We start from the raw sequence: 26,819 nt of genomic DNA, 5'->3' as shown, positions 1-26,819 counted from the left end.
TTTGTGGTATGGTACCTTGCAGAACAATTTCATAGAGATCCATACACTTGAACACAAGTTATTGTCTGGAAACTAGAAAAATGCTTTTTGGCCCCAAATTCCTAAACGTTTAAGGCAATTACCCCCAAACTCAAACCCAGCTTTCCCTTTGTGATATGGAACCTTGTAGTACAATTTCATAAAGATCCAAACACTTACACACAAGTTATTGTCTGGAAACTAGAAAAATGCTTGTTTTTTGCTCCTTTTTTGGCCCCTAATTCCTAAAATTTTGAAGCAATTACCCCCAAAATCATTCCAAGCCTTCCATTTGTGGTATGGTACCTTGCAGTACAATTTCAGAGAGATCCATTCACTTGAACACAAGTTATTCTCTGGAAACTAGAAAAATGCTTATTTTTGGCCCCTTATTCCTAAATGTTTCGGGCAATTACCCCCAAACTCAATTCCAGCTTTCCCTTTGTGATATGGAACCTTGTAGTACAATTTCAGAAAGATTCATAACTTACACACAAGTTATTGTCATGAAACTAGAAAAATGCTTGTTTTTTGCCCCTAATTCCTAAAATTTTGAGGCAATTACCCCCAAAATCAATCCCAGCATTCCCTTTGTGATATGGAACCTTGTGGTACAATGTCAGAGTGATCCATACACTAACACACATGTAATGTCTGGAAGTTACAAAAATGCTTATTTTTGGCCCCTTTTTCCTTAACTGTTGGTACCATAACCCCCAAAATCAATCCCAACCTTCCTTTTGTGGTATTGAACCTTATGGTAAAATTTCATAGAGATCCATTTACTTAAACTAAAGTTAGAGTGCGAAAACCAATGTGTCTTCGGACGACAACGATGCTGGAGACGACAACAATGACGACCCCAAGGTCATACCAACATACGACCGCAAAATTTGTTTGCGGTTGTATAAAAACTGTTCAGAACTCAAAACAACAACTAAGTTATAAGGATCTTGATTGAAGACCGTTGATGATTGATTGAAGATGGTTGCACTATAAGCTGTTTTACCCCCTAATGCCTGTCCAACATTATCTTTACCACAACTACAATTGCACTAGCAACTACTTCAAAATGTAAAGAAATGTCATCAACCAACTTCAACAAACTAGTTTGGTTTAGTTGAAATTACAGACTAAAATTTAAAACATTTTTTTTTGCACAAAGTGATTGATTGATTGGTGTTAAACACCACTTTCAGCACTTGGTTATTTCATGGCTGTCCGTCTTTATTGGTGGAAGAAGCCAAACTGCCCAAAGATAACAACCAAATTTCGGCAGGAAAGTGAAGCAAGGCTATTCAATTATAAGCATGAGCTAATGTTAGAAAAAATAATGATAACATTTTAGACGATCTCATCAAAAGTAAGAAATCTATTCATCTATGTGATTTAAAGATCTGATTATGATTGAACAATTAAGACGAAGGTATCTAACGCTGAACATTTGTAGATTTCTTAGGAATAAAATGCTATATGTTACAACTGTTACATAATGTTATTCATAAATATGTTTATTCTACACTGTTATCCTGTACTTTTATCAATCAATCACAGTTTTTTTTCAATCTTACATGCTTGTATGCTTTACATTGTATTTGTCCCATGAAGGCCAGTAATTATAAAATAAAGAATCAGTACATTTAGTTCTATCTGCTTGATTCCCCTAAGATCTTGACATAACAGTATAAAATCATAGCAGGACAGTTCCAATGAAACACACATGGTACCAAGGGAAGGCTCTTTGAAAATGGGGTGACCATCTATATAGGCAATTTTAGAATTTCCCTTACATATTCATTGTACAAAATAGTCTTTACCAACCACCCATAATTGTGATTTCAAAGTGCCTTCCCTGGTTCTCATGTCTGTTTTTATGGTACAGCTCCCATTCCATATTGTAAAATAAAAGGAGGATGTGTCCATGAGTTTTGTGGCAATAAGCATTGTGTAGAAGTTTCATAACATTTGGTTGAGGCAGACTAAAGTTAGAGAAAGGAAACCAATTTCTGGACATACATACAGATGTGTGTACATACGGACATACAGACAGACAAGGGTAACATTTAATGCCCCCTCCACTGCGGTGGTGGCATAAAAATCATACAACTGAAAATTTACCTGTAGACATGAAAAATGGTACTCTAAATTTGCCACTTAATACACGACTCCGTAGACTCTGTAATGTACTGCCATCAAATGGAAGAGCACCACACACTAATACATATAATACTACACCCAAACTCTGAAAAAAAAGAGAACAAGTAAAGTCAAACATACACAGTATATATCAATCATAACAGTAAGTTAAATTACATTAACAAAACAACTAGCATCAACAAATAAATTTCAAGACATTTCCAGATAGTTTTAGTTGGTGAATCAAAAAGCAATTCTGCAAATCAACCTGTAGTTAGTTGACATTGAAGGGGCCACTCTGTCCAGTCTCCAGATGACAAAATGGCTGCGGTCAATTATTACCTTACTAGATCAACGGCTAATAAAATGTTTCGCTGAGCGCAGCTGGATACAACCACAGAGGTCCAACTCTGAACAGTTGGGGCAAAAATGGACACAATATTCGCGCTTGATACAGGTCTGAATTTGGATTGTAATTAAATATTTGACACATAATAGGTTTCTGACACAGAATAACTGTAGTCAAAGAACTTAGAATTGGTTATATGATTTGAATTTATATTCAATTTTTTGCTTTTCTGCAATACACTGTGCCTGTGCGAATTGACACCCCCCCCCTCACAAAAAAATATAAATAACAAGCATTCTGAGAGTATTGCATGGCAATACATAGTCCCCTACCGGTTAAAAATTAATTGTACTGGAACAAAATGCTAACTTGATCTATAACTTGTCATGGTGTAAACTATATAACAAATATCAAGTCAATATCTTCAAGCATGACGAAAAAAAGTGCAGAAAACTGATAATTTAAGTGAATTTTCTAAGTCCAAGGACCATAACTCTGCAAAAAATCATCAAACCAAAACAAAATTCATACTTGCTCTGTAACTTGTCATGATAAAACTATATACCAATTGTCAAATCAATATCTTCAAGCATGACGAAAAAAAATGCGGAAAACTGATCATTTGAGTGAATTTTCTAAGTCCAAGGACCATAACTCTGCACAAAATCATCAGACCAGAACAAAATTCGAACTTGATCTGTCACTTGTCATGATAAAACAATGTACTAATCATTAAATCAATATCTTCAAGAATGACGAAAAAAGTGCGGAAAACTGAATATTTGAGTGAATTTTCCAAGTCCAAGGACCATAACTCTGCACAAAATTATCAGACTGGAACAAAATTCGAACTTGATCTGTAACTTGTCATGACAAAACAATATACCAAATATCAAATCAATATCTTCAAGCATGAAGAAAGAAAGTGTGGAAAACTGATTTGCCGGACTGACAGAAGGAGAGACAGACAGACGGAGTGCAAACCTAAAGTCCCCTTCGACTTCGTCGGTAGGGGACTAAAAATTAACCCCCTTTTTTGTTTGCTTTTGTGCAATACATTATGCTGTTGCGTATTGAACCCCCCAACCCCCCCAAAAAATCCCCAAATATGTGAAGAAATTTTGTTTAATTTCTGAAATCTGAAATGAGAAAAAATTGCCCCCCCCCCCCCCTTTTCCAAAAAAAAAAATTCTTAAATACATCATAAAAGTCTTAAATAGATAATTTAAAAGCAGTGTAAGGGAGGTAATCCAACATTGTACAATTTTGTTTTTGGATTACCTCCCTTACACTGCTTTTAAATTGTCCATTAACCTGGAAACCCTTGTTTTTTCCCTTTTTTTACCCTAATTTCTAAACGGTTTGAGCCATAACCCCCCAAAGCCAATCTAAACCATCCCTTTGTGGTATGGAAACTTGTGGTATAATTTCAGAAATCCATACACTTAAATTCAAGCTATTGTTTGGAAACTAGAAAAATGACTTTTTGGGCCTCTTTTTGGCCCCTAATTCCTAAACTGTTAGGACCATAACCCCCATGTGTCTTCGGACGACGACGACGCCAACGTCATACCAATATACTGGTTTAGTTCATCACACTAGAAACAGCAAATACCACACAGAAAGAATCAATGTGACAGTTCCTACAATCTGTGAGACAAAACAGCATGCATCTTTTAAAAGGATTCTCTCTACCCTGAGAGAAAATGGTAATCATTGAAATTTTGACTCTTTTTCCAAGTAAAATTGAATTGAAAATTTGTTTTGTCATTTTTAAGCTCCTAGAACTCCCTTGATAGAAAGGTATGTATGTCATCAATGATATAATTTACTGACAGAATAAAACTACAATACATCAAATGACTCAGAAACTTGTAAAATATATTGATCTATATTTAAAGTTTGACTAGAAAACTGCATATTTCTTTTGCAGAAATTGTCCTGAATATGCATGAAATAAATGCCACTGGACATGTGCAAGTAACAATCAATGATGGTTTTTTGGCACAGACTGCAGAAACAAATGCTTTTTTTTCAAATTTCAAGAAAAGATGAAGTGAACAGGGAAATATACTTATAATGGATTGGGGAAATCCATCAAAAATTTGTTTAAAATAAATTGGGAATGTGTCCATGGGACACAGATGATGCCCCCACTTGCATATAATTCAGCAATTTTTCCATTTGTAAAGGGGCATAACTCTAGAACGGTTAAAGTGACCCCACCAAAATTGAAACTTGATCTATATTTTGTGGTAATAAGCATTGTGTATAAGTTTCATAACATTTGGTTGAGGCAAACTAAAGTTAAAGAACGGAAACGAAAAGTTCGGCAATTTTTCCATTTGTAAAGGGCATAACTCTAGAATGGTTAACATGACGCCACGACGGGGGCATAAAAATGAAACGAACAAGTTCTTTTAAAATATCTCACTATGCAAAAAAACAAATTGTATCAACTTCTACCTTCTTAAATTTGACATTAAGTTGCAACAAAAATGGAATAAGCTGAAAAAGGCATATTGGGAGTGTTCAAGTGAATAAGTTTTATAATCTTGCTGATCTAACCTTCAATACTCTTGATGACAAATCTCTATAAGTTTATCACATAAATGGTTTCCTCAGACAAAATTGAAGTTTTTTTCAATCAAATTCTGTATGACTATGACAGGCCAATAAAATATATGACAAAGACATTTAATCTGGTTTTATTCACAAATGTCAAGGACATAAATCTGGTTTTATTCACAAATGTCAAGGACATTAATCTGGGTTTATTCACAAATGTCAAGGACATTAATCTGGTTTTATTCACAAATGTCAAGGACATTAATCTGGTTTTATTTACAAATGTCAAGGACATATATCTGGTTTTATTCACAAATGCCAAGGACATTAATCTGGTTTTATTCACACAGGTCAAGGACATTTAATCTGGTTTTATTAACCAATGTCAAGGACATTAATTTTCATGAACAAACAATGATACTTATACAATATGTAATCACCTGCCTATTAGTTATATAACACTGAATCTAAATGACCAGAAAAAGCCTCATTTCCATGCTAAATACTGTTTGTTCTGTTTTCAAGTATATGATGCATAAGTCATGTTTTCTGTTTAAATGAATATTCCATACCAGGAAGTCTTATATAATCAGTTTTCTGTTTAAATGAATATTCCATACCAGGAAGTCTTATATATTCAGTTTTCTTGTATTATTCTAGAAAACTAAGGTCAAAAAGCCTTAAAATTAATGGAAGAATCTGACCATTGAAAAAAAAAATCTTATATAAATTCACCCTTTTTTATAACTCATCAGGTACAATCACTATGTGATTGACATTGCCGTATATGTTAATAGTGTATTTCTTAATCATGAGCCAACTTTTTCAGCTCCTCGGAAACCACTATTAAGCCAATTTAAACCCAATTTGGCACTGAGAATTAGAAGAAACAAGAAAATAATATGGGCACCAGGGACAAACAACTATTGATTCTTCCAGGTTCTGCTCTTCTTAACCCACAAGTGCATTGGCAATTGTGAACTTTGGTGAGCAAGCTGACCATACCAATTGCCATAAATTGAGCTAGAAATAAATGAAAGATCCCTCTTCTTAAATATATGCTACCATATATCAAAGTCCGATTTAAATCCCCAGGAATTTTAATCAGGACAGGCAATTTTAAGTCAGGCAATTTTTGGCACCAATCTATACTTATATAGGATAAACTATTTTATCAGATGAGTACTTTTCTCTATAAGTACATGTATTTAACAGGCTATACCTGAAGAGCATAATGTTTCATTATAAAGATTTTTCCTGAAAAAATGTATGGTAATTCATATTCTTTTTAATATAAGTAATAAAATGGAAGATTAAATCAATTAATTAATTTATTTATTATTGAAATGCACATTTATACCCCAAGGGGTTGAAGGCATATAAACAATACAATACAAATAAATACATAAATGTTAATTACCCATATATCAACTTTAGGAGCACTGTATTCTTTCCCTTCAAAGAGTTCTGGAGCTGCATATGGTGGACTACCACACCATGTCTTTAAACAACAATTCTGATTATAGTAATTACTGAAACCAAAATCTGAAAGAAAAATACAACATTTTTATAATAAATATTCCATAATATTTTATGTTGATGTCCATTTTTTAAAGGTCAACTATCTCACTGAGGTTTATACATAATTCTATATTTTCATCATGTCAGACCAACTAGTTTTTGCAGATACTATAAATTCAAATAAGAGTGCACATGCTGAAATATATTGCCTGCTTTACTGACCAATCACCATGATTGATTTATATTAAAAGTCTTAAAAGATAAAGGTTTTACTACAAGTATCACATAAATTTAACATTATCAATGATCCATAACAATAAGTTCAAGGTCAGATAAACCCTTGCAGACGAACATGTACACCTTACAATCATTCAATGCACCAAATATAGTTTAACTTTTGATACAGTATCAAAGAAACAGACCAAACCATGAAAACTTAAATTGACAAAAAAATGCATGAAAATGAGGCCAAGGTCAGATGATACATACCACATTTGCAATCATTCCATGCACCAAATACAGTTAACTTATTGCTTAAAGTATCTAAGAAACAGATTTAACCAAGAAAACTTAACATTGGCAAATAAATAATGATTAAAGAACAGAGTTCCAATGTCCTCCACGTGCCACATATTTTATTAATCCAAGGTACAAGGGCAATAACTAAAAGCACTTTTTTTTGTTCTATAAAACTTTTTTTTAATATCTTAGAGAAATGAAGGCTTCAGAGCAAATGCAATATGATTTCCATTATAATTTATATTTCCAAGGGGCATAATTCGTTAAAAATATTTGATCAGAACTTATTCCCGAAAGTGTCAATGACATTGCTGATATAAACCTATGATATAAGTTTCATAAAATTCTGGCAAGAATTGAACAAATAACATATAAGAGTGCTAACAATGCAATTTTCGGATGCAATGCAAGACCGGAAGGACGGACACACAGACAGACGGACGCCCAGTATTTCTATGTGCCCCGCAACGTGTTACGCAGGGGACAAAAATGAGGTCAAGGTCAGATGATAGATGCCATACAGACATGTACACCATACAATCATTCATGCAGCAAATATAGTAAAGTATGAGATTTTGTACATCTAAATGTGGCTATAAGGTATGAGATTTTGTACATCTTAAAGTGGCTATAAGGTATAAGATTTTGTACATCTTAAAGTGGCTATAATGTATGAGATTTTTTGTAACTTAAAGTGGCTGTAAGGTATGAAATTTTATACATCTTTAAATGGCTGTATTAGGCAATAGATTTTTAAATCAGCTAACGCAGAACAGTATGTTTATGTAATTCTGTATTACATCTGCACCTAAAACCTGTTGCACATTCCTACTTTTTACAACAATTTTAATAGGACAAGTATACATGTATGACCATGAATTGCATTACAGCCTTCAGATGTCACCAAGATTACATAAAGGAAGTATTTTTTCATGAGTAGGATAACTTAGCTGTACTTAAAACTTATAATTTAAAGAAGCTAATGATCTAGATTACATAAATATTAATTACATAAAACAATAAAAAGCAGATTTATGAAATGTAATCTATTTAATCATACATGTAGACACGCCACATAAACTGCTAATGCTATATTATATATTGTTCAATAGTCTTTTGAATTTGAGCCAAACTGAATAGTATTTCCTTAATTATAGTTTATATTTTATTGTATAGATTAAACTGAAGCACCAATCTGTCACAATACCTCACAAAATATAGGATATAAAATTCAATGTCAACACGGGGTAGGATTACAGATTCTCCAGAGTGCAAGTTTCCAGCTATGTGGTTTTCTATAGTCAACAGATCTGTGTCAACACGATTCTAATCAAAACATTGCACTGAAGTACAGTTATCCCTGACCTGAATGAGGAATCAATACCACAATTGTCTGAGAACCTTGACTGATATTCACTGTCAAAACAAATTACTCTTCTATCCTTTCATTGTTTAATGGCCACATATTTTAAAGAGCTATAGAGTATGCATCTGTGTCTACAAAAGCTATGATTATTAAATGCAAATTTACTCAGTATTATCTTTCTGTATTATTACAGACTTTTCAATGGTAAATAAATGTTACTGACTTGAACAGGTAAATGAAAACAAAACGATTTTTTTATAATAATGGTTTTTAAAAATTGTTTAGCACTTGTGAACTTATTTTATAAGACTGACCTAGAAATTAGACATGTTATGAATATTTCATTATTTTATTAACATCTTCTCAGACTAATCTATTACTCTAAATGCACTAGTTCCTTTGAAGATAATTAGATGCAGATTTGACAAAGAATCTCTACACATATGAAACAAATTGTATACAGATGTTTATTACTAGGTTAGGGTCAAAACTTTTGTTCCAGACAATTACTTTCGATTTTAATGTATCACAAGACTTTGTTTATTTTCATACTACACTTTTATGGCTATGTATTTGTGAAACATATGTGCAGTAAATAAAACCTTCAGCAGATTCTGTAATTTTAGGTCATTAGGTAATGATCAATAAGTAGAATCAAAAGTCTGTCTCTACACATACTGTGAATTCATTTTCATGATATACAAATTTTTCGTTGATTTATTTCTTGGGCATAGACCGGTGGACCACAATTTCAAAAGTTCAACCAAACAGAATCATTCCATAGATCAACTATTTTAAGATATTTTTTGAAGTGGACAATTGTTTATCAAAATGTCTAGTTAGTTAGTACAATTAAAACTAGCTTTATGCCAGATATATCATCACAATTGACATTAAAAGGAGTAGGTTCACAAAGGGCTAAAATTGGCTCTGAGATTTTAATGTTTTTAAATCAGGTCAAAATACAACCTGATAAAATAACTTCGTTTTGGCACCTCACATTTTAAATTACAAGTGTTGTGAAGTCAGTCTTGGTAACCTTTTCCATAATTTATAACAGTTTTTACCATAATTTACTTTGGTCACCATCCCTGATCTAGAACATTTATGTGTCTAGGAATTCAATATTAACCTTTGCAACTTTTGGTTACAGAACATCTAGGATCATATGTTATGGTTTTCCTAAAGCTTCTAGGTCATAAAATTATCAAAATCACTGGTTTCTTTTACAATATCTTGAAAATGAGCTGACTTTGGAGTCTAATGTACTTCATCGTGTATTACTTAACATTAAGGATTTTGAAATTAATCCATTTAAGAACCAGATTTGGCCTTTTTGATATTTTATGATAAAAGTTGAAATATTCAAGGCCACATTTTGCCAAAAGTGAACCTTGTCCTTTGCAGAAACAAATAAAAAACTTGCTTCATCTTGAGGAATGTGAGGGGCAAAGGAGGAACTATGATTCAGCCTTTTTTTTTTTGCACACTGAAATTACAAAAATAGTAATTGTTTCAATCCTTTCAATGAATGCTATTTCTTTTAATGAAAAAATAGGATGATATCATCTACTAGACACCTTAGAGCAGAAAGGTCAGTGGATGATATCATCTACTAGACACCTTAGAGCAGAAAGGTCAGTGGATGATATCATCTACTAGACACCTTAGAGCAGAAAGGTCAGTGGATGATATCATCTACTAGACACCTTAGAGCAGAAAGGTCAGTATTGATGATATCATCTACTAGACACCTTAGAGCAGAAAGGTCAGTGGATGATATCATCAACTAGACACCTTAGAGCAGAAAGGTCAGTATTGATGATCTAAGATGTCATAAACATGTAGATGTTGACATATTTGACCAAAAATGACCATTAAACACATCCTTTTTGACAAAATTAGATATGAGCTACAAAAAAGTATTATACCCAAATTAACATCTTTGAAAGATGATGTGGGGATGAACGTACGTCAATATAGGACATCTTGTAGCATTATATCTTTTTGAGTTAAAGGCTGTGACTCATATCTGAACATGTTGAATGTTAATGCAGAATCTCATCATAAGCTATGTCAACGTTTAGCAGTTTAGTATTATATTGAAATAAGTTTTGAAGCTCTAAAGCAAACATTCAAGACACAATTAAAATGAGCAATACTATCTGATAAATGTCGTTTTAATATCTGCAATGTTTTAATATCTGCAATGACTCAGTCTTCACGATAAACTTTTGCAGCCACAGACCCGACACTCATTTTTTTGAAAAATTTTGTATAGATTATAATTGCTGTAGTAGAAATTTTTACAGACCCAATTGGAATTTTGCAAGCCTGAACTTTATAACCATTGAAATCGACAAACTTCATCAATCTTATGATGGCTCTTTGTGTGACATTGTCTATGGTATTCAAAAAGTTTTTTCTTTTTTTTCAAGGACAATCAACATTTTTTAATAAAATCATCAATGAAATGCCAAGTACTAATTGCCTCTTAGAAAGTTGTTCAACACAATCTTCATAAGTTAGAATGAACCGAAACAACGTTGAGATTTTATCACAAAAAATGTAAGCTTGAAAATTTGATTTTCTGAGACATAATTGTAAAAAGCAAAAGTAATTTGTTTATAAGATGTCTATTATAAATGTTTAAACTTCCAAAATCCTTCAGAATATTGACAAATGAAAGTTTACGGCAAAACTGTGTGACGCGAATTGATTAGATTTAACTTTTAAGCTTAGGACTTTCTAAACCAAATAACACTTGGAATCCATTTGAAAATTCTATTGGTAAAATGATTGTGTTACTTCTAACTTATCTGAAATATCAAGGTTGATATATGATGTAATTCTATTGATTCTGAACTAATAATGTATGGATGGAAAATAGGTTTTCTTTCTATGACAAATTTCAAACTTGATTGTTTTATCTGTCTTAAACACCACATAATAATTAATTTACATCACCCTCCTACAACTGACATTTATAAAATATTGGACATTCAACAATTCATCATGTGTAGAGAGAAAAACTTTATTGATTAAGCCAAAACTAAAGTTGTTCAGAATATCAAATAAGTAACAGTCCAAACATCAAGGGTCATATGGAAATCACAATGTTCATCTATTTACAAGTGGAGGCTTGCTCATTGTTTCTGGTTCAGGTCAAATGAAGAGAGTTTATCAGGAAACATTAGGGATTTCGATAAAGTTTTTTAGTTTTCATTTTTTAAAGTTTAAATTTCACGATTTCTAGGGTCAAACCCGTTTGCAAGATTATTATTTTCTGTATTTTTTTTCCCCTAATTCTCATCTTCGTATCTTTAAAAATCTTTTGCAAAGGGATATTTTCAAGTTTCTATCTAAATTCTAATTGAAATCAGCTAAATAAACCCCTCACAAAAATGTTCAACTTTACAGTATGTAACATTAAAGCCTATGTTTTTTTTTTCTATTATAGACCAGTTTAATATAAACCTGAAGATTTTAATAACATAAGGTCCACAATTTTAAATAAATTGCTTCGCCGAGAGCTGAAGAGTTGGGGTAAAAATGGACACAATATTCGCGCTTGATACAGGTCTGAATTTGGATTGTAATTAAATATTTGACACATAATAGGTTTCTGACACAGAATATCTGTAGTCAAAGAACTTAGAATTGGTTATATGATTTTTGAATTTATATTCAATTTTTTGCTTTTGTGCAATACACTATGCTGTTGCAAATTGACCCCCCTCCCCCCCAAAAAAAAAATTTTGTTTACCCCCCCTTTTGAAGACATTTTCTTTTTAATTTCTGAAATGAGAAAAAATTGTCCCCCCCCCTCCCCCCATTTTTTTTCACCTCCCCCCCCCCCCCCCCCTTTTTCCAAAAAAAAAAATTATTTCCTTTAAGATATGGTCATAATCTCAATTCAAATTTCCAATGGAGTTTGCAACCATAATTACCCATTTAAATACATCATAAAAGTCTTAAAATAGAAAATGACATACATAATCATGGCTAAAATTAATATTCCTTAATCAGCATTTTTAAATAGTAACTTCTAAAAATAAATTGACAGCTTATCACCTCAAGACAATACAACATTTCTTTACACATAATTTATAGCAGTGTAAGGGAGGTAATCCAAATATAACATTGTACTTTTTTTTAATTGTCCATTAACCAGGAAACCCTTGTTTTTCCCCCTTTTTTGCCCCTAATTCCTAAACAGTTTGAGCCATAACCCTCCAAAGCCCATCCTTACCATCCCTTTGTGGTATATTTCAGAGAGATCCATACACCGTTCCACAAGTTATTGTCTGGAAACTAGAAAAATGCTTATTTGGGCTCCTTTTTGGCCCCTAATTCCTAAACTGTTAGGACTATAACCCCCAACATCAATTCCAACCTTCCTTTTGTGGTTATAAACCTTCTTAGATTTCTATTTACATTAACTAAAGTTATTGTCCGGAAACCAAATGTCCAGGGACGACGCTGACGACGACGACAACGTGATACCAATATACGACAGCAAAATTTTTTGCAGTCATATAAAAATCTAACAAAATGTATGTGTAGTTTTACATGTCAATAGAGAATACAAATATGGACTTCCAAGATAGTAACTATTAAAAAATATGTCTGTTCTTTCACTCTACACCCTGCACTCCTATTCTTTGTCCATTGTTAATAAAAGATATATGAAAGAAAGCTACCAGCCTTGATAATTTCTTACATTATTCATTTGTCTAAAGGGAAAATTAATACTTCCTAGAAGATTTATATTTGTTGTACTTCAAGAGCTGTGGGATTGATCTGGCAAAGAATGCTGTCTTCCTGGTATGTAAAATAATATTCAAATGATCATTTGACATTTAAGTCTTCTGTTCTAAACTATGCAAATTCTATTGAACCTTCAAGGACTATAGCACAGAACATGATTATAAACTACTGCATTTCATGTAGATAAAGAATAGACGAGAAGAAACTAGGAAAAAGCTGATTCAGTACATTCAGATTACAAAATTTCTACCACGTAATCCAAGTTATGCTATAGAAAACAATATTTGGTCACAAATAAATAAGAAAGTACACAATGTTATTCTTTACTGTATAATCTGTAAGATATCCATGGAAATTAATTCAATAGTTTAGGAGTTACAGAAGTCTGTAGGTGTGTTTGGGTTGCCAACTCTTATATTTGGTAGTAAATGGTAAAATCCTAGCAACTTAGGCAATGGAAACCTTTTGCATAATTCTGAACAAAATAAATGAGAGTTTACTTGAAATCATGTTACTAAATAAGTTTCAGACAACAATTTGGCAATTTGATCTGTGGCAGAAATTATACATTACCCCAACCTAACTATACAGTTCCATTTTCAAAACTAGGGTCTCACTTTGGTTTTTATCATTCAATAGATAGTTTTTATTGTTTGATGCATTCAATGAATTCAAATCCAAACACACAAACAAATGTAGTGTATTGATGTGAAAGGCAGTAGCACATTAAAATCTAAACAAGACACAATTTGTTCATCCTGGTTTCGAAATATAGTGGTAGAAACTCTTGGAAAATTCAGAAGCACAATTCCATTTTTATTTACATGAATATTAAAAAAGGTTCATCAAAATTCAATAAAATATAACTGTGTTAATCAAAACATCACAACTGCCATCTAGTGCATATTAACATGAATGATAGAGCAACAAGAGTGCACAGGATGAAATGTTTCATCTGCCTTTCTAATTACCATTGATTTTTTGTCTTTGAGTTCAAGGTCTTTTAAAGGCATCGATATCACTAATGTTTGCAAATATCAATAATCCATGAAAAAGGTCAAGGTCAGATGAACAGTCAGACTGACATCTACACTACACAATACTTTTGTACAACAAATACAGTTGATCTATAATTCAATGTTAACATAAAGCTGTTGTTACCACAAAAACTTAACATTGATCACTGAACCATAAAATGAGGTCAAGGTCAAGTGAACCCTGTCTCACAGATATGTTAACTTGCACTGATGATATTAATGTATATCAGCTGTTTGATTACTACTGATAAAAAAAAAATCACATGATAAAAAACTAGATGTTTTTAAACAGCATTTAAACCATGAAAATGAGGTCAAGGACAACAGATATACATATATGTAAAATGGAAACTTCAAGCAAAACATCATCCGTCTACCAGATGGATTATCCAGTTCTTCTACCTTCTGAAATATGAAGCTTTATAGAAAAACTAACAATTAAACCATCACTGGTGCTAGACAAGCATCTGTATGTCTCTCCATTTACCACAGGTCAGACAAAAGATGTGTTAACCATCAATATAAACTAAGTGTATTCAATTCTCGTTAAAGCTGGATCTGCAGCCTATAACATTTTTTTTTCTAAACTAATACATTTAAGAGTGATCCTAAAATCATTTAAATTTAAAGAAATTTCCGGTCAACTTATTTGGGAAATCATACTAAATACATTTCATTACTTCATATGACAAACTTGTATGTCAATTATTATGCTTTACTATAATCTGGTTCCAAATTAACTATAAGCTCTGTAAGACTCGCAGAAAAATGAATTATATGCAAAATTTTTCTCCTTTTGAATTGTTGATCCTTTCAATCTAAAATAATTCAAATTCTTCAAATTTCTTCTTTTTTTTTTAAGTGGGTATTATTCTTATATATATTGATGTTTATTTCAGTGGCCCAAATAAGCAGAGATTTTGAGAATTTTTCACTTCTTTATTTTGGCTAAATAATGCCCACCACTTTTTAGGCAAGATAAATTCTCTACACTAGCCAGTTAAGCTACAGGATAATGTCTAGACAGTTTTACATTTACTTCAAATATTATTTGTAACAATTTAAAACCCAAACTGCAGTAGGCAAAGTTTGAACTCCATAAAAAAGCTTACCAGGATTTCATAAACCCAGTTAGTCAGATGAGGAAGGGGATTTCCCGAATAATAATAATTATCCAAGAGCCAAGAGACATTTTTAAGCTGCCAGAGAGATTTTGAGCTGTAAGGGAGATATCATATATCTGAAATATCTTATTACTTTTTTGTACCTAGATGTTTATGTACTAGCTACTAAAAGTGATTTAATAAAAATATCCATATAACACCAATACTTGTTTTCTTTGACTATAAAATATGTCAACAGTAGATAATCTGTTGTTATTTATTGAACTCAGATAATAGAATATACAGGATTAAATATCTGGCTGAGTTTTTTCCTATCACCTGTGAAATTAATCACATCAGTTCTATTTTTTTAAATTTCAGATCACTAATGTTAAAGGCCTTAAAAAAAATTAGTCTGACCTAAAGATAATTATTATTTAATATCACAATTAGTGTAAAATTTGTCAAAAAACTGAAGGAAATCTGATATATTTAGATGTATTATATATGTGCCAAGTCACATTAGAAAGTTTGTAAGGTTTGTAAATAAAGGAAACATTTGAGCAGATCTTTAGTGAAAATATGCAGGGTTTATGTATATTTTACATCTACATGTATTAAAACTCTTCCCTTCTCTAAAATAGATATAAGAAGATGTGGTATGAGTGCCAATGAGACAACTCTCCATCCAAGTCACAATTTGTAAAAGTAAACCATTATAGGTCAAAGTACAGCCTTCAACATAGAGCCTAGGCTCACACCGAACAGCAAGCTATAAAGGGCTCCAAAATGACTAGTGTAAAACCATTCAAACAGGAAAACCAACGGTCTAATCTATATAAAAACATACAAATATCAAATATACCAGGTACTACAATTGTAGCAACATGAACCACAAACCTATAATGACTCATAAGAAATATCAATGTAAGAAATTATTGACAGTTCAATAATATTTGTATAACAAAATGAAAAGTGATCAACAACAACTATCATTTTCAGGAAAACAATTTAGCATTAAGCACTATTGATTTATACAATGAAAGCTGGCGATGCCATGTGTTGTGTTAATTAATGGTGTCCGCTTATCACCTGCAATTATCACTAATAAACTTTGCTGTCAACTCAATGTGTCAAATCTACATCTGCTGGTAAAAAAAAACACAAACAAGAGAATTTCTATTATCAAGATAAAGTAATTATATAACGTAAATAAGGTGATCTGTCCCTAACATTTCTAATCATCGTCTATATCAATATTGGCATTAACACACAAAGGAAAATATTACTTACAAATTATGTACTTAAAATGAGAGATGATTGCTAAGTTTTCACTAAGGGTTTTGTACTTTTCTACATGTAGAAATTACAAATATATGTGAGATGATTAAATGAGTCAATCATACTGATGTGGAATCAGTACTTTTACTTAATAATAAAGATTAAACTAGACAGCAAATAGACCAAACTTATGACATTCAAAACTGCTCTAAAGATATGTTCAAAATTTTAAACAGTTTTTTGGTGCATATTAACATAGACATTAGAAGTTTTATGAACTATATTTCAGTGTATGGATTTAGTGGCTAACCTGGCTACATCCTGCTGGAAGATGGTTGGGGAACTTTTTCACAAAAAAATCTTAAGACAAAAATACTGAAATGTTCATGACTTCCACAAGTATTTTTTCTGGTAAGATTTTTTAAGAAACAATATTTCCAATCTTTCCAAAAATTAAAGAATAAGTAAAAGTGAAGGTATAATAAAAGCCAATCTTTATCTCCTGATATTGCAAAATAAGGATAATTCTTCAGCACATTCAAAATTATATTAATGAATACAGCGATAAACTTTTGTGAGTTTTGTTCCTACAGTGCAGAAAAATGTCATTTGTGATGTCACAAACAGGTATTAATTGACAATAAAATGCTTCGCTAAGCGCAGCCTGATACGATCGCAGAGGTCGAACCCTGAACAGTTGGTACAAATTTGGACACAATATTCAAGCTTGATACTGTCTGAATTTGGATTGTGATCAAATTTTTGACATAATATAGATTTCTGACACAAAATAAATGTGGTCAAAGATCTTACAAATCTATTGCGCAATACTGTGCAATTGAAGATTTCTTCTTGAAACTTTTCAAAAATTCAAAATTTGAAAAATTTTGAAAAAAAAATATGAATCCTATAAAAAAATTGGAAAAAAAAATCCCCCCTCCCCAACTTTTTGAAACCCCCCTTGGAGCAATAACCCCAAAACTCGATCCCAGCCTTTCCTTTGTAGTATGGAACCTTGTAGTACAATTTCAGAGAGATCCATACACTTAAACACAAGTTATTGTCTGGAAACTAGAAAATGCTTGTTTTTGGCCCCTAATTCCTACATATTTGGGCAATTAACCCCAAACTCAATCCTAGCCTTCCCTTTGTGATATGGAACCTTGTGGAACAATGTCAGAGAGATCCATACACTTACACACAAGTTATTGTCTGGAAACTAGAAAAATGCTTGTTTTTGGCCCCTTTTTGGCCCTTAATTCCTAAACTGTTGGCCCCATAACCCCTGAAATAAATCCCAACCTTCTACTTGTGGTATTGAACATTGTCGTACAATTTCAGAGCAATCGAAATACTTATACACAAGTTATTATCATGAAACTAGAAAAATAAAATTGAGAATGGAAATGGGGAATGTGTCAAAGAGACAACAACCCGACCACAGAACAGACAACAGCAGAAGGCCACCAACAGGTCTTCAATGCAGCGAGAAATTTCCGCACCCGGAGGCGTCCTTCAGCTGGCCCCTAAACAAATATATATACTAGTTCAGTGATAATGAACGCCATACTAAACTCCAAATTGTACACAAGAAACTAAAATTAAAAATAATACAAGACTAACAAAGGCTAGAGGCTCCTGACTTGGGACAGGCGCAAAAATGCGGCGGGGTTAAACATGTTTATGAGATCTCAACCCTCCCCCTATACCTCTAGCCAATGTAGAAAAGTAAACGCATAACAATACGCACATTAAAATTCAGTTCAAGAGAAGTCCGAGTCTGATGTCAGAAGATGTAACCAAAGAAAATAAACAAAATGACAATAATACATAAATAACAACGTTAACAGACTACTAGCAGTTAACTGACATGCCAGCTCCAGACTTCAATTAAACTGATTGAAAGATTATGTCTTCATCATATGAATATCAGGCACAATCCTTCCCGTTAGGGGTTTAGTATCATACCATCATAACATATATGAGAAGAACATAACCCGTGTCATGCCAAATGCTTGTTTTGGGCCCCTTTTGGGCCCTTAATTCCTAAAAGGTTGGGACCATCATCCCCAAAATCAATCCCAACCTTCCTTTTGTGGTATTGAACCTTCTAAAAAAATTTCATAGAGATCCATTCACTTAAACTAAAGTTATTGTCCGGAAACCAATGTGTCTTCGGACGACTACGCAGACGACGCAGACAACACCATACCATTATACCATCCCAAAAAATTGTTTGCGGTCGTATAAAAATTGTCCATTTCACATACAGTTTTTGTTAAAAATAAACATAATATCAACTGTAGTACAATAAAAGATATTTCACATACATGACCAAGATCAAGGGTCAAGAAATGGTCATATTTGCCTGACAAAACTGAATCCAAAAGGCCAATGACCAAAAATTAAAGGTATTCAGGTTATCGGTACAAAAAAAGTAAATAAAAAATTTGGTGAGTTTTTGTCATGGGAATGAGAGGTGATTTTAAGTAAAAACCAAATACTTTGATGTGTATAGTAAATGTAAATAGATCATGAATTTACAATGCCATTTTAAAACAGGTCTTAACAACAGTGTTATTAACTTACCAGCTATTTTAATGTTAAGACTGGCATCCAGTAATAAATTTTCTGCCTTTAAATCACGATGTACAATTTGACGACTGTGGCAATATGATACTGCTGCAATTATCTGTTTAAACTTCTTTCTTGCTTCTCTTTCATTCATTCTACCATGTGCCACCAAATGATCTGCAAAATTGCAAAATAACATTTTGAAAAAAAATTGACCCATGTGCAGGGCTCACACTACTTCAGAATCATAGGGAGAAGTGACTTCTCTTTTTGAAACTGAGAGGGAGAAGTGGTGAGATTTAAGAGAGAAGTGCTCGTTCGCTCGCGGCGCTACAATGTCTGGTTTTACTATAATACAAAGGCCCATATGTATCTTATTTTTTTATTATTGCTCAATTTGTACCTGGGAGTACAATAAAAGTAACAGTTCAAATTCAAAGTTGTTTAATTTTATCATATCTAGTTGCACAATCATATTAGTCCTCTTGTCAGAAAAAAAAACCGGTTTAATATCTAGCAATAATAAATAAAATGCTCCGCAGGGCGCAGCTTGATACGACCGCAGAGGTCGAACCCTGAACAGTTGGGCCAAGTATGGACACAACATTCAAGCTTGATACAGCTTTGCATTTGGATTGTGATTAAATATTTGACACAGCATAGGTTTCTGACACAGAATGAATGTGGTCTAAGAACTTAAAAATTTTAAATTGGACATTCACCTATTATGGTCCAATATCCAAAATCTAAATACATGGTTAGATTCAGCATATCAAAGAACCCCAAGAATTCAATTTTTGATGAAATCAAACAAAGTTTAATTTTGGACCCTTTTGACCTCAATGTGGACAAAGTTGATAACGGGGCCCAAAAATCATAAATCTAAATACATGGTTAGATTCAGCATATCAAACAACCCCATATATTCAATTTTTGTTGAAATCAAACAAAGTTTAATTTTGGACACTGATTTGGACCAACTTGAAAACTGGGCCCATAATCAAAAATCTAAATACATGTTTAGATTCAGCATATCAAAGAACCCTAAGAATTCAATTTTTGTTAAAATCAAACTAAGTTTAATTTTGGACCCTTTGGACCTTAATGTAGACCAATTTGAAAATGGAACCAAAAATTAAGAATCTAAATACACGGTTAGATTCGGCATATCAAAGAACCCCAATAATTCAATTTTTGATGAAATCAAACAAAGTTTAATTTTGGACCCTTTGGACCTCAATGTGGACCAAATTAAAAACGGGGCCCAAAATCCAAAAACTAAATACACGGTTAGATTCAGCATATTATAGAACCCCAAGAATTCAAGAATAAAACCCCATTGAAATTGGTCAAGAAATAAGCAATTATACGAAGTTCTTTTGCACAATACTGTGCAATTAAATATTTCTTGCTATTGCGCAATACTGTACAATTGACAATTTCTTGCTATTGCGCAATATTGTGCTATTGAATATTTCTTGCTATTGCGCAATACTGTGCAATTGAAAATTTCTTGCTATTGCGCAATACTGTGCAATTGAAGATTTCTTGCTATTGTGCAATACTGTGCAATTGAAAATTTCTTGCTATTGCACAATACTTACTATATAATAATTTACACATCCTGTTTGGTGTGTATCTCCTACCATATTATTATTATTTGCTTTTAAATATAAATCAGAAATAACCAACTTTAAAGGAAAATTCTAAAAGAAAAAAAAAGGAAGAAAAGAAAAAAAAGGAAGAAAAGAAAAAAAAGGAAACCCCCCCCCCCCCCCCCCAATTTTTTGAACCCCGTTATGATTCATCACCCCCAAACTCAATCCCAGCCTTCCCTTTGTGGTATGGTACCTTGCAGTACAATTTCAGAGAGATCCATACACTTGAACACAAGTTATTGTCTGGAATTTAGAAAAATGTGTTTTTTGGGCCCTTTTTGGCCCCAAATTCCTAAACATTTAGGGCAATTACCCCCAAACTCAAACCCAGCTTTCCCTTTGTGATATGGAACCTTGTAGTACAATTTCAGAAAGATCCATACACTTACACACAAGTTATTGTCCTGAAACTAGAAAAATGCTTATTTTTGGCCCCTTTTTGGCCCCCAATTCCTAAACGTTTCAGCAATTACCCCCAAACTCAATTCCAGCTTTCCTTTTGTGATATGGAACCTTGTGGTACAATTTCAGAAAGATCCATAATACTTACACACAAGTTATTGTCATGAAACTAGAAAAATGCTTGTTTTTTGCCCCTTTTTTGGCCCCTAATTCCTAAAATGTTAATGCAATTACCCCCAAAATCAATCCCAGCATTCCTTTTGTGATATGGAACCTTGTGGTACAATGTCAGAGAGATCCATACACTAACACACAAGTTATGTCTGGAAGTTACAAAAATGCTTATTTTTGGCCCCTTTTTGGCCCCTAATTCCTTTACTGTTAGTACCATAACCCCCAAAATCAATCCCAACCTTCCTTTTGTGGTATTGAACCTTGTGGTAAAATTTCATAGAGATCCATTCACTTAAACTAAAGTTAGAGTGCGAAAACCAATGTGTCTTCGGACGACGCCGGACGACGCCAGACGACGACGATGATGACGACGACGACGCCGGACGACGACGACGCCAACGTCATACCAATATACGACCACAAAAATTTTTTTGCGGTCGTATAAAAAGATACTCTGTTATGTTTGTGAAATTCAGTGGTTAAAATTCTCATTTAAAAGATATATAAATTTAACACAGTTAAGCTTGGACATAGTATAGTAGTCCCAGAGTTGAGCAATTTTTATTGATAAATTGAAACAATTCATATACATGGAAATATATACATTAATCAAGTAGATCTAACCAAAAGAGTGTTAATGCGCGTGGAATGCGTAATTTTTCCTTTTGGGATCAATATTCCTCTGTCAGCTGTGCCATTCATTCTTCAGTAGTCATTATCGTATGAATCCGGATTTCGGTCATAGCTGGTCCGGTTCGGATCAGTAGTTTAGTACAAATATTTCAATGGCGGACGAAGAAGAAAAATTTACAAAAATAAACGATGTTTGACACGCAATTTGGAAAGGAATATGACGTTTTTAATGCAATAGATGGATAACAAATTTATTTCAGGCAAATTTCATCACGTTCTAATGAAGTAACGAACTTATTTTGCCGAAAATTAGAATGATTTGATGTACGCTCTTTAACAAGTACCGGAAGTGATAAAAAATTGTTTTTATGAAATAACTTGCAACCAACTTTAAAATCAATGCTTTAACCTCTTTTCTGAAGAAAATAAATTGTTTATGTCTTTGAATTTCTTTACTTTTTACTGAAAAATTGCTGTTTCATCGACTTGGTAAAAATTGAACATTGCCGATGACGAAAGCGACTGAAAGCGAGTATCGTAAACCACAGGGCGACTAGTTTTCGCTTTTGAGGGTCGGGCAAAGCGAAGTGACGGACGGGAAAGCGACATCTTCGCCCTAGTCGCCTGGTAGCGTGAGCCCTGCATGTGACATCAGGATGTACATTCTATAAAGAGAATTCATTGGTTGTGATTACTCTTAGATCAATAATTTCTGCCTTTTGTCTTCATGTTAGTTATTTTTTGTAATTTGTAGGTATCTGATGAGCCAAACCATTTCCAACTGATTTTTACAGTTTGTTCTTATGTTGTGCTGTTACACCACTTTGCCAGTTCCAGTGGAGGGTTGAATTCTCATAAACATGTTAAACCAAGCCACATTCTTTATGTGTCTGTCCCAAATCAGGAGCCTGTTATTCAGTGTATGTCATTGGACATTGGTTTATGACTGTAATATTAATTTTGGTTAATTGTTTTGTTATAAATCAGGCAGATGTTTTTTCCATTAAATTGTTTCACATTTTGATGATTCAGGGCATTTTGTAGCTGACTATAGGATACAGGGTTTGCTAATAGCTGAATGTAAAACAGTGACCTAAAGTGGTTTCTATCCAAATTGTTTGGACTATTGTGGATAGTTGTCACATTTGTAATCTTATCACATCTCCTAATTTTTTTATAGCACAAAGTTGCCACTTTCTTTTTCTTTTTTTGCTTCCTAAATCCTTGTTAAGCAATTTTAATTTAAAAGTAGTTTGAAAGGAACATTTGATTTATGCCACATACAGCATACAGGATGAAACTATACATGCACACAAATATAATTATGTGGACAGTACATTTAAAAACACACCCACAACAGTCAAGTTATACAATCACTAATTCATAAAACAACTTCACATAAGGAAACTTCTACTTTCTATATATATTTTTTTACTTACCAAATATTTCACCACCACTGGCATATTCTGTTACTAAGTATAACATTCTCTCTGTTTCTATTACCTATTGAAATAAGAAAACTTTAAATAAGGGTGTCCCAAAATCAAATTTTATACCCCAAAAAATGGAGGATATCAGAAAATGACCCACCAGTCTTTCCAGGCATTTATAAATAAAATCATCTCCTGAACAGCAAGCTCCTTCCTTATGACACTTCCTCCTCCCCAAACTTTCCCTTAAAAATTTTCAGTTGATTTATATATGAAAATTAGAACATATAGTACATGTTTGATGGCAAAATAAAGGATATGGTGTGTTAATTTATGACATGCATATCCCTTATTACAATTAATACAAAGAAACAACACTTTTACTGCTGTTCTTCATCTCAGCCTCACAGTGAGGCCATCAATGTGCCACTTCATCTCAGCCTCACAGTGAGGCCATCAATGTGTGAAACAGGTGGTGGCTAAGGTAACACTAATGGAAAAGCTATGCCAGCGACAACAACTTAATTTACTGTTCTTCAATATTTATTTGGCTAAGTAATGGCTGATTGAGAGATGTCTTTTTAATGAAAGTAATATTGTTCTTGTTATCTGAAAGCTCAATTGGGTGTGTCTTTATACATGTACATGTATATATGTGGGATCAGATTGATTGATAGATTGGTGTTTAATGCCCCTTTCAGCACTACTGTGCTATTTCTTAGCAGTTAGTTTTTATTTGTGGAGGAAGCTGGAGTGCCTGGCGAGAACCTGACCTTTAGAAGGAAAACTGACAATCATAGTCAATTAAGATTGATGTCCAAAGCACCTGCCATGTGCGTTATTCGTGATTCAACCTCACAACCTCAGTGTTGACTGGCTACAGATACACTAATTTGACTACTTAGACAACTCGGCCACAGAGGCCCCTTGTAGGATTAGAAGACTAAAATATAAATACTGTGGCATAAACTTCCTGCACATGAATAACTTGATCTATAACTTGTCATGGTGTAAACTATATAACAAATATCAAGGACCAAAACTCTGCACAAAATCATCAGATCGGAACAAAATTCAAACTTGATCTGTAACTTGTCATAAAACTATATACCAATTATCAAATCAATATCTTCAAGAATGACAAAACTAGAGGCTCTCAAAAGCCTGTGTCGCTCCCCTGTGTCGCTCACCTGTATCTTCTGTGGTTTTGGAAATCATGTAAAATAAGGTTTAAATCATATTAAATAGTATTAGATACCCTAATAATGATTGAGGCCAAGTTTGGTTTAATTTGGCCCAGTAGTTAAATTAAAAGCAGGTCATCCCACTAGTAACTAGACTTACAATAGTTACTGAAGACCCCTTATCATTTTTTAAAGTAGTTTTTAAGTTTTGACCATTTGAAAATGTTTTTTTTACAATATTCCCTTAGACTTCTATAGTAAATCCCTATGTTCTATTTTTAGCCATGGTGGTCATGTTGGTGGGATGACAGGGTCATCGGATACATTTTTCAATCAAGATACCCTATTGAAAATTGTGGCTAAGTTTAATTCTATTTGTCCCAGTAAATTCAGTGGAGAAGGTTTTTGTAAAAGATTAAAAAAATTTACGAAAAAAATTGTTCAAAATTTGACTATAAAGGGCAATAACTCCTTAAGGGGTCAATTGAAAATTTTGGTCATATTGACTTATTTGTAGATCGTACTTTGCTGAACATTATTGCTGTTTACAGTTTATCTCTATCTAAAATAATAATTAAGATAATAACCAATAAAATGCTCCGCAGGGCGCAGCTTGATACGACCGCAGAGGTCGAACCCTGAACAGTTGGGGCAAGTATGGACACAACATTCAAGCTTGATACAGCTCTGAATTTGGATTGTGATTAAATATTTGACACAGCATAGGTTTCTGACACAGAATGAATGTGGTCTAAGAACTTAAAAATTTTAAATTGGACATTCACCTATTATGGTCCAATATCCAAAATCTAAATACATGGTTAGATTCAGCATATCAAAGAACCCCAAGAATTCAATTTTTGATGAAATCAAACAAAGTTTAATTTTGGACCCTTTTGATCTCAATGTGGACAAAAATGATAACAGGGCCCAAAAATCAAAAATCTAAATACATGGTTAGATTCAGCATATCAAAGAACCCCATATATTCAATTTTTGTTGAAATCAAACAAAGTTTAATTTTGGACCCCGATTTGGACCAACTTGAAAACTGGGCCCATAATCAAAAATCTAAATACATGTTTAGATTCAGCATATCAAAGAACCCTAAAAATTCAATTTTTGTTAAAATCAAACTAAGTTTAATTTTGGACCCTTTGGACCTTTATGTAGACCAATTTGAAAACGGAACCAAAAATTAAGAATCTAAATACACAGTTAGATTCGGCATATCAAAGAACCCCAATAATTCAATTTTTGATGAAATCAAACAAAGTTAAATTTTGGACCCTTTGGACTTCAATGTGGACCAATTTAAAAACGGGGCCCAAAATCCAAAAACTTAATACACGGTTAGATTCAGCATATTAGAGAACCCCATATATTCCATTTTTGTTGAAATCAAACAAAGTTTAATTTTGGACCCCGATTTGGACCAACTTGAAAACTGGGCCCATAATCAAAAATCTAAATACATGGTTAGATTCAGCATATCAAAGAACCCCATATATTCAATTTTTGTTGAAATCAAACAAAGTTTAATTTTGGACCCCGATTTGGACCAACTTGAAAACTGGGCCCATAATCAAAAATCTAAATACATGGTTAGATTCAGCATATCAAAGAACCCCATATATTCAATTTTTGATGAAATCAAACAAAGTTTAATTTTGGACCCTTTTGATCTCAATGTGGACAAAGTTGATAACGGGGCCCAACAATCAAAAATCTAAATACATGGTTAGATTCAGCATATCAAAGAACCCCATATATTCAATTTTTGTTGAAATCAAACAAAGTTTAATTTTGGACCCCGATTTGGACCAACTTGAAAACTGGGCCCATAATCAAAAATCTAAATACATGGTTAGATTCAGCATATCAAAGAACCCCATATATTCAATTTTTGTTGAAATCAAACAAAGTTTAATTTTGGACCCCGATTTGGACCAACTCGAAAACTGGGCCCATAATCAAAAATCTAAATACATGGTTAGATTCAGCATATCAAAGAACCCCATATATTCAATTTTTGATGAAATCAAACAAAGTTTAATTTTGGACCCTTTTGATCTCAATGTGGACAAAGTTGATAA

General features: G+C 32.9%; 1 protein-coding gene across 5 annotated transcripts in view; it reads right to left on the bottom strand.

Annotated features, from left to right (window-relative positions):
• LOC127702114 (serine/threonine-protein kinase SIK3-like) overlaps positions 1-26,819 on the bottom strand; it is a 93,370-nt gene that overhangs the window by 54,321 nt on the left and 12,230 nt on the right. For all 5 annotated transcript variants that reach the window (XM_052206183.1, XM_052206185.1, XM_052206184.1 and 2 more), the window contains exons 3-6: positions 23,549-23,612; positions 19,258-19,419; positions 6,492-6,616; positions 2,137-2,260 (exon numbers count right to left, since the gene is read on the bottom strand). In XM_052206183.1, the coding sequence (XP_052062143.1) occupies positions 2,137-2,260; positions 6,492-6,616; positions 19,258-19,419; positions 23,549-23,612 (475 nt within the window). The remainder of the gene's footprint in view (positions 1-2,136; positions 2,261-6,491; positions 6,617-19,257; positions 19,420-23,548; positions 23,613-26,819) is intronic.

This window comes from Mytilus californianus, unplaced genomic scaffold, assembly GCF_021869535.1.
Source record: "Mytilus californianus isolate M0D057914Y unplaced genomic scaffold, xbMytCali1.0.p SCAF_5, whole genome shotgun sequence".
Lineage (NCBI taxonomy): Eukaryota > Metazoa > Mollusca > Bivalvia > Mytilida > Mytilidae > Mytilus > Mytilus californianus.
Note: the sequence above shows the minus strand (reverse complement) of the source record. Positions and strands in the feature narration are given on the sequence as shown.